Genomic DNA, 10,049 nt, shown 5'->3' on the forward strand with positions numbered 1-10,049 from the left:
TTAACGGGCGGAGCCCTATACAACAGTTTCACAATATATATTTTACAATTTACAATTTAAATAATTAATACAAATAACACACATAGGTTTAAAAAAGATAATAATAACAATAATTATATAAGTATAATGGTAAGTATTTAGAATTATAAAGAAGTAGTGCCTAATTTTACCAGTCTTAATAAATGGTTCTCTCATTGGCCAACCTCATCATGCGGTGTAAAGGACTATTTCTCCCATAATTTGTAGTGTGCACAGGAACTACGAAAGGAACGTGGTGTCTAGTAATGCGAGAAGGGCGTAATCTCGTTATTACTGATATTACAAAAATATAAAATTATACTTTATGCAGTAGTCAATAAACAATATTCACAGCTTATGTTACATTCTACTTTTAAAAAAAGTTGGACAAGTGGTTACCGCTCTGCTGTACAGTTGTTGTAATGGATGTGTTATATTTGAATACAATGGATAAACCATTGTATACTAAAACGATTCTGAGTGGTTGGCGTAGTCCTTAAAATATTATTATTTTTATTCGTTGCTATATGGTGATAAACAAAGCGTTAGAAATTAAAATCCCATTTTTAGTGGTTTTTCGTAATTTTTCAGTAGTTTTTCTCCACGCTTGCTAAAACTACTCGGAATTTACCTCCCAAAAGTACCAACTAGATTCACTTTTCTATCAGAAAAGATGCTGATCTTAAAAATTGAAGCATGCTTACTATCCAAAATGTTGCTGACAGATAGAAAAAACACACATCATTGTAAAACCAATACAATCTTTCACTCCGCTCAGAATCTAAAATATCAGAGGCGGGAGTCCAGGCTCCTGGACCCCACACAGTGACGGCTTTATCATATAGTTTGCAAATATCAGACAGTGTATACAGCTATGAAATAAAGATTGTGTATGGTACTCTTAGATCCTCTTCAATTTGAAGTCTACTTATGTATGATAAATATTATACTTGATCGATATTTATGTTTTGATTCCTCTATTTATGCAATTAATTTCTTATTCCGATTTAAAAAGTAGTTTACAACTATTTGAATGACACACATTATAAGTGCGATGAAACCGATAAGTCGAAAAGCCATTACGCTGCCTAAATGGCTAAATGTGTAACCAGCTAATGGTGCACCCAAAGAACCTCCTGCAAAAGGAAAACATATGATATCAATAAATTATTAATATAATATTTTAAGATGATCCGTTGATGTGTCTTCGCTCATTATTTCCAAAAGTTTTTTGAAAATAATATTTTTTACATAATTAATTGCATGAAGTCATTGCAAAAAGCATTTTTTTTTTAAAGGTGTTGTTATAATTTTAAAAAAATGTTTACTTTTTTGAATGACGACATATTAGATATATTGTGATCTAAGGACAACATACATGTATAATTTCATTCGTTATTACTTTTCGAAATAATGTAAGGTAGACACTGGATCACCTTGTATAGGTAATTAGAACTTGAATATAGAATAATGTTACAAACCGAATCCTTGAAACGCCATCGAAAACAACCCTTGGACTGTACCTTCGCTACCGACAGGGGCAATTTTGGCAGAATAAGATATTCCAGCAATGTAGCTCAATCCAAACGTAATACCATTTAATAACTCTACAGGCAGTACCCAAAGTGGGTCTCGGATGATCGAATACAACAGAAATCGCAACGCGAACATGGCGAATGATATCGAAAACGCTGTCATATGGCCGGTACGCTTGATCAGGTAGCCTGAAATGTAAAAAGATGAAAAAAAAACTGCAAGTCTTTTGATTTTTTTGTTTACATATTGTGTCATTCATCGATGTATACTTATAATATGGACTATAACGTAGGTATATTTTCTTTAAAATACATCTTTTGTTTTAAAGAAGTAAAGTTGAACTACCAATTAATATTATCATTATTATTACAGAAAAATAAATAATACTTAGGTATTTATTTTTTATTATAATTATAAAACTAATTAATGTACTCCACCTAGTTATTATTGGTGGTGGTAGCATAGATTAATAGGTATACATTTGGCACCTTTTTCTTTAAATGTCATTACTCGAAATGGATATTATAAAAAAAAATGTTCATATCGTTAAATATTAAAGCACCTATGTTTGGAAAATTTTTTTGTACTTCTTAGTGAAATAAACATGTGACGAAATTCGTTTCTTTTTAACTTAACCGCATAATATAAGTTGCCTTGTCAATGACAAATAATAAAACGCTGTCGAGTTTAACACCCTCTGGCTATAATAAAAACATGGGTTGATCATTATAGTAGTATCTAAGTAATTTATAATTATTTTTTCTATAATATCAGTATAAAATAAAAATGATTACCCGGGCTACCAGAATGTTTAAATTGTTGAACAATTATTTCTACACAAACGATCAATCACACAAACAAAATTACCTTAAAATGAAAAATAAAAGAATACAATGCGTAGAACTTCTATTTTTTAATTCTCTGATATACCTATATGAATATAATTTTTTTTCGTTGGTTAGCGATTTTAATAAACCATACTAAAAGTTATGTATTTTACATTAGAATAGGTATGTTTCCTAAATTTTAGTAATGTGGATTATGGCTATACATAACTATACAAGTGTATACTTACCAGATAAATAGAAAAATGGAACTTCCCCACCTAAACACTCAATTGTAAGAGAAAATCCTTCGATTGAGCTTAACATCGATTTCCGTTCAGGGTGATAAATTGTGGCCAAATCATCGACATACCTATAAAATAGAATTCAATTAAATTGCAATAATTTAGATAATCTTAAAATATTTGTTTTTAAGAAACAACGTGTTGAGTAAAGCACCGTATTTATTTTTACATCTTAAACTATTAGGATTACTTGTTATGACCTTAGAAAAATGTATAGTGTCGTTTTAATTATTTTAAAATTGACCAATGTTGTTTTATATTAATTTTGAATATTACTTTAACAGTCTCACAGATAGTTAAGGCCATTAAAAAAAAATTTTAAATCTGAACTATATTTTATTGTATAAAGTTATTTGATATTTCAAATTATATTTATGAAGAATTTTTCATTACTGCTCTACACCTCTAACCCTGGTATTTTGAATCGTGCAGGTTTAACATTTTAAATGTATTTAATACACACGTGTTTATACGTACGACCTACCATATTCAATATTGTATAATGTACATATTTACATATAGTATCAAAAATATTAATTTTGATATACTCAGTGGCGTAGAGTGAAACTTGGTGGCTCTAGGGATATAAGAGACAGAGGCCCTATTTAAGGGTGCCAATATAATTTTGTCCACAAAAATATGTTCTACGAGAATAATGATAATGTTCTGTAGAACCAACCAAATTTTATAATTTTATAAAAACCAGCACCAATATTAATTATTAAATAGTGATTCTATAGGACAGCAGTACAGCACAGTTATTCCGGAACGTGTGTGTGTCAAATTTACGCAGTTTTCGGGGACTGTACAGGCAGCCGGAAAAGAATCGAAAAAAGATGTGCAGTAATGATTGCAGTGTCTTAGTGCCATCGCCTGTGCACTCAGTGATTTAGCAAATACTGCGGCAAAACTGTGCAGTCCAAATTCTCCGATAAACCGGAGCGTGTATGAAGACGCGTCTTCGTCGACGGAAATTAGGAAACATTGTGCAGGTTAAACTGCGCAGTCCGGCCTTTCCAGAAAACCGGAAAGTGTATAGCTTAAGGATTGTACGGACTTAAGGAGACGACGACGTACGATGTACAAATCACAATATTTTCATTAATAGATTATAGAGCTGTCTTAGAAATAATATTCTTTGAATAGCTGTGCTGCGGTTACTGCATACAAGCATTGATTTTATAATATACCTAAGTTATTTTTTTAACTAACCGCCAGTTTGAAATACCAATGACGTATATAATTTAATAATATACAAGATAATAAACACCACAACTACACATTTTTTTTTAGAGGTTCAAATCAAATTATATTCAACATACCTAAATGTAATCTTAATTTTAAAAAAATTGTTCAGTATTTTTAAAAATGTAATGATAAAAGTCCTGTGGCCGCCCAACTTGGTCATACCTTGGGCCTTAGGGGCCCTGGTGACCCCGGACTAAGTACGTCACTGGATAATATACTTTGTAGTGAGTACCTCAAACTCACTTCACTGTTTTTATATTATAATATTATAATATTATATTATTTCTCCCAAATAGTACAGAATAGGATGATGCGAATTAGCGAATTGACATTGGAGATTTGTCATTTCTAATTATTTAAATTGTTTTCAATGCATATTTGTTTGGTGAAAATTTTAATTTTTATATTTACTTTTTCTTATATGAGTAATATAATATATTTTGTTATCTGTACTTATTAGGCCGCTGCCCGTTCTGTTGTAAAATAAATATATGAGATAGTACCTACTTAGTATACTAAAACGATTCACTTTTGAAACCTAGATAACTATGAAAATGTATAAATATATAATAAACTTAACTTCCTCATAATCATTGTATAACACTTATTCACGTGCTTTAGCCTATAACATATAGATTAAAGTGGATGGTTACGCGTGCAGCACTTTGGTTCGATTAAAATTTAAAATGTTTTTATAGTTATATAATATGTTAATGTATGCACATATTTACCAGATAAAATAAAACCAAATGTACGCCGTGAAGATTCCACCGACCGTTGCCCAAACAAGGAAAACGCATACTTTAGTGTTTTTTAACACTACTTTCACGTCCCTGAGTACGTTTGTTGTTGGTCCATCGGTTTCGGGTACCTATATTATATCAAAAACAATGAAAATAATGTACACGTGCCACAAACGGAAATCAATTTGTGGGTATCGCGTAATTATCCGTAAAACATGGGTCAATCTTTAAACTGCTCTAACTTGATTTTTCTAGGAGTTTCCTTTTTGTCTCTCTATGATTTTCTCAGAAAACCCTTTCTTTTAGTTTCCATTTTACAAACCAATAGTAAAGTAAATATTACAAAATCACCAAACAACACATTACAATAAAATAAAAAATAAATAAATTCACTTTTATTAATTAAGAACGTTAAGGACGTAGGAAACTGTACTTGTATCAGCCTATTAACCCATTAATAATATTATATTTTATTATTGTGTACAGTATATAAATATTATGTACAATTTATTTTCATTACATTTTTATTGTTAGACAATAAGCTGAACCTAAATCTAAAAACAATTTTCCACTCACGCGTGATCATACAAAAATACAAAATATTTATAATTTGTATTTATACCGATTTTATTTTAAATATATAATAATAATAACAAATTATTTTTGAGCAGTGGCCCACCGGGAAAATTCCCGGTATCTCGCGGTCCAGTCCGCCACTGGTTATAGATAATGAATTTGTATAGAATTTTGACATATAGACTTGCTACAACAATATTTGTCTATTCGTTTATTTTTGTTGGTAAAACATATTTTAGAGAAATAGTTATTAGCGAATAAAATTTAAAAAAACAAAAGGTTACATTTTCTGAATGATAACAAATATAAAATAAAAACCATATCTTTTAATAGTTTAATATTTTAATTTACTAAGGCCTAAGGCCGGGCAAGGAACCGATATCCGATATTCTTTTACTAGCAGTTTATTTCTAATAGTCGATAGGTAATACAATATTTTCGTTTTTACGATAACTCTCGAAACATTTTATCGTAAATTACTAATTAGTTTATGTCATTACCAAAAATCTAGGTATCGATAATTACTGGTATATCATAAATTTAACAAGATACCTAAATGGGTAAATTTAGAAAAACAAAACTTTATTACGTACCCGGTTATGATTAAATACTATAGTCTATACGAAATAATGATCATTGATCACACTATCATTCAATTTGTAATTATGTATCTCGATGTTTGAGATTGTCTAAAATTATGTAAAAAATGTTATAAGATAATACGTGGACGTACCTTTAAGTTAAACGCCACCATGAAATCTACGAGAAACGAGGCCGCCGATAGCAAATATCCAGGCAAATGGTCCTTTTGTGCTAGGCCTCTGCTGTACCAGTCAATAGCGCCCCCCGCTACCAACGACATGACACCCCATCCAGCTGCACCCCAGAGCCGTTGCATTCCAAACTTAACAGTGTCTCCACCTAGAAAAAAAAAAATATCAATTATATAATATTTCTTGTGTATAGATAACGAGTATAGTATTTATTCAAAATAATAACAATATAAATATATATTATAATTTAAATATATGATAATAATATAATATTACATTGCCGGAATAAATTATGTGTTGACACCGTCAGTAATTGGGAAAAAAATCCACAGATTAAAAAAATACTGGTAACAAAATCTATGAAAAGAAATCGAAAAAAACTCGACTAAATTACCTTAAAAAATGAACACAGAGGTTTTTTATCAGAGTGAATGAAAAATTGTATACGACGTATACTTTAAAAATTCGTGTGACAATAATATATTTTCTATTTCTAAGTAATAAATAACAATATAAAATTGTTCTCCCTAAAATATACCTACATGACTTCAAAATATGTGAACACTGAACACCCAAATATAAATAATAGTTTTAATTAAAAAGTGATAGGCTTGTGTTTAAATATTAATAGTAAAAAATTACGTAAATTCCTATATATCACCAAATATTTTAAATATCTTTAGTTTTATAAATATAGTATAATCTACGTTTTATAACGAATTACATCTGAAATCTACAATAACATGTTGACATCTCAGAGAAAAGTAAAAATAATACATAATCTTGTAGTTTGGTGCCTCCAAAATATCTCCTCACCCCCTCAAATGGCCTCAATCACTCCCGATACTTCGGAACTGGAATTATAAATTTTATAATGTGTTATTATTAATTGTAACCGTGCCTAGGATTCCCATGCAGATGGTCTCCTGCAAGACTTCGCCGATCATGAACAACACCATCCTCAGCATAACGACGGTCGAGAACCACCAGAACTGCAGCGAGCCAAAGGCCTCGGCGTCGGACATCTCGCCCACCGAAGATGTAGCGCCAGGCACGAGGTACAGCATGGGAGTTATAAGACCGTTGAGGAGGATCGCACCCAGAAACACGGAACGTCGACACTTCCATCTGTCGGTGACGTATCCGGTCAGCGGTTTGACTACGATGTTCAGCAGCAACAGCAACGTGAAAATGTTACCAACCACCGACGACGAGTAGCCCCTCTGCTTGGCGATCGTCGACAGGAATGGGTTAATGGGCGAATTTCCTGGAAAAACCGGCGCATACGCGATTCATTTTTAGCAATTCAAAAAAACGGTCAAAATGCTAGTGAAATGTTACAAAAATCAAAATAATTTACTTTCTTCACTTTTAAGTATACTTATGGTATATTTATGTGTAATTTATTAATGAAATAGTTATTATCATTATGCAGTTTTATAACTATTACATTGATATTATGGATGGGTTATTATAATAACTAGGACAGTCTTTTTTTTGTAGAAAAATTCATAAGTTTAAGATTACTATGAATGTAAAACAGAACTACAAAGCTTTAGTTATAAATTATAAGTACTAATTGTTCAATTTTTTAACTTTTATTTTGCAATTTATGTAATTTTTTTTTTTACCTTTTTGATTTATTTCATGTTTTTTGATCATTTTTTATTACTTTATTCGATATTTTTAATAATTTAAAATCTTTAATCTAAAACGTTTTACACTTAATAGAATTTTATATTTTTTAAATTATTATTAATAATACGAAATACAGTGCATTTCATATGGAATATTTTATTTTAATGCATTTATGAGGTATTTTAGTGCATTTTTCCAGATTTTAAGATTTTAAATTGCATTAAATCCACAGAAACAATTCTAACTATTTGACATTTATTTATATATATAATGTTGGTGCAACATTTTTACGGCTATGTTACGATAATGGTTGCTTACAAATTATAAATTACAGCTGAGATTCTAAAAATATAAATAGCAATAATGACTAATGAGGTATTCCGTATCAAAGTGTCGGAGACTGAAAAGGACGGTATATAATGGTATAATATTATGTACCTAATCACAATTAAGGGGCCCAGCGCCGGTTTTTCAAATTTTCCGCAATTCTATAAAATTTGAAAATTATATTTTGTATTTTAGTTGCCACCTTAATTACATTACTTTTCCACTAATCTACTGCCACACATCTATTTGGGGGGGGGGGGTTGATATGGTGTATTATATCGGAAAAAGAGGATTTCACAGGAATAAGTCTCAGCCCTCAGGTCTTGTATAATTGTCGGATATTGTTAACTATTTTTTTTTATCTGAAAGAAGAAGATATCCTGCTGACCACATAAAATTCCAATTTTTATTTTATTTCAAATAATCGTATAATATAATTTGAAAAAAAGATTAAAATTGTATTATTTTTGAAGATATAATATCATACAATTTGAGATTAAAATATTGAAAAACGGAGTTTTTATCTATTACAGCAATAGTACCTACTGTAAAAATATATTTTAACGTTAACGTAAAGGTATTATACTTTTTTAGTAGGCAGCATACTAAACCAACATAATCTGACCATAGATAACATTTTGAGTGTAGACAGCATCCTGAACGAGTACACACCAATATGGTTGTAGATCGGCAAAAATTTGACGCGCGAGAAATAATATACCGAATATGTGGTGTAAGATTTCCCCCACGCGAGACATATATTTCTCTCTATAATAATATTATATTTATGCACTCACAGTTACGTCTGCATAACCCAACGTGGTTTCAAAACTAAGTAAAAAGGAATAAATTAATTACTCGCGCAATTTATGTATACAATACCCACCTGCGTCGAAAAGAAAATAATGCGCCTTTATGGGCAACAGATCTGTGTTTATGTTTAAAAATACCATCGCGCCCGAATTATCTTTTCGTACAGACGATCACAGGAACGATGCAGTGATATCGACTGCCACCGCGGACTATATGATTTTGCGACGTTTCAAAACATTAAACTTCAGAAATTATAATTCGTGTGTGTTGTGTGTTATAGTTAAATAAATTAGTTTGTATTATAGTTATGTAACACTTAAATCTAAACAACAATCCATAAGGAAATCAATGAAAACCAATACAAAGATTGTGTAGTATTAACCCACACACTGATTAACGGTATGATTACGATAATACATTGTAAGTATACCTATTATTCGTTTACAAAGCGAATAAATATAAAACCATTGTTGATACAATAGATCAATTGAGTGCTTACTCAAAAAGACATCATCTATAATATTTTAATCCCTTCAATGTTATAATTTTATGAGATACCTAATTTTTTTTTAACTAAAGTATAACTGGTGATTCATTTCTATGATGTTTTCAGCTTAATATTTAATCAGAATATCAAACATTACCGTATTATCTGACTATTTTTATCGGTTTGGTTGTCATTGAGCTTAAGGACTTTGCTCGATGCAATGTAATAAGGGGAATTTAATTCTATACAGTAGGTATACTACATAAAATTATTTTATCGGAATACAATGAATTAAAACTACTGGACCGATTTTTCTAAATTTTTGCGGGTACAGTACGATTGCGCGTGTTTTATCTTTTTGGGTTTACCATTACGCACAAAATAACTAAGAACATTATTTTGACTCTTCAAAGGCTGTGGGTGAAATTAGAAGCGTCGTTGCCAATTTTTTCAACAAATATCAGGTACTTTATAATTATTTTAAATAGTAGAGTAAAATAGACAGTTCAATAGCACCTCTCCCTTAAATTTTCGATGTGAAAGCATAGGCACCACTATATAGGCAATTCGTAGTACACGCACCTTCCAAACTTTTCATACCAACCATACCAATCGTAACCCCTACAATAGTTAAGGGGATTCGATACCGTGATTTTCTGTTTTCGTCTAACACACGCGAGACATAGTATTTTAGACGTGTTTTTTGCCAAACATACCAATTGATCTATTGAAGCGATAAGAATTCTGAAAACAGATTTGAA

The 10,049-nt window shown here is 30.6% G+C and overlaps 1 protein-coding gene across 3 annotated transcripts; it reads right to left on the reverse strand.

Annotated features, from left to right (window-relative positions):
- Positions 1-510: 510 nt before the first annotated feature.
- Positions 511-9,086, reverse strand: LOC100575626. Of its 3 annotated transcripts, none has more exons than XM_003243453.4 (7): positions 8,875-9,086; positions 6,925-7,290; positions 5,984-6,171; positions 4,663-4,802; positions 2,630-2,751; positions 1,500-1,742; positions 511-1,154 (listed from the first exon to the last, which is right to left on the reverse strand). In XM_003243453.4, exons 1-7 carry the CDS (start codon positions 8,939-8,941, stop codon positions 1,000-1,002), a joined length of 1,281 nt encoding a protein of 426 aa, XP_003243501.1. In that variant the 5' UTR covers positions 8,942-9,086; the 3' UTR covers positions 511-999. The 3 variants fall into 3 exon arrangements, with proteins under 3 accessions (XP_003243501.1, XP_029345026.1, XP_016658694.1); XM_029489166.1 differs by lacking the exon at positions 8,875-9,086 and adding an exon at positions 8,786-8,804; XM_016803205.2 differs by lacking the exon at positions 8,875-9,086 and adding an exon at positions 8,575-8,770.
- Positions 9,087-10,049: the final 963 nt, after the last annotated feature.

This window comes from Acyrthosiphon pisum, chromosome A2 (genome assembly GCF_005508785.2).
Source record: "Acyrthosiphon pisum isolate AL4f chromosome A2, pea_aphid_22Mar2018_4r6ur, whole genome shotgun sequence".
NCBI classification, from domain to species: Eukaryota; Metazoa; Arthropoda; class Insecta; order Hemiptera; family Aphididae; genus Acyrthosiphon; species Acyrthosiphon pisum.

What these genes read in the sequence shown, in the direction of transcription:
- LOC100575626 (XM_003243453.4), bottom strand. Translation starts at nt 8,941, where the DNA reads ATGGTATTTTTAAACATAAACACAGATCTGTTGCCCATAAAGGCGCAT. An exon ending in CATCTGCATGGGAATCCTAG is followed by an intron (nt 6,172 to 6,924) that starts GCACGGTTACAA and finishes TTTTTTTTCTAG; the next exon opens with GTGGAGACACTGTTAAGTTT. An exon ending in TGGTGGCGTTTAACTTAAAG is followed by an intron (nt 4,803 to 5,983) that starts GTACGTCCACGT and finishes GATATAATATAG; the next exon opens with GTACCCGAAACCGATGGACC.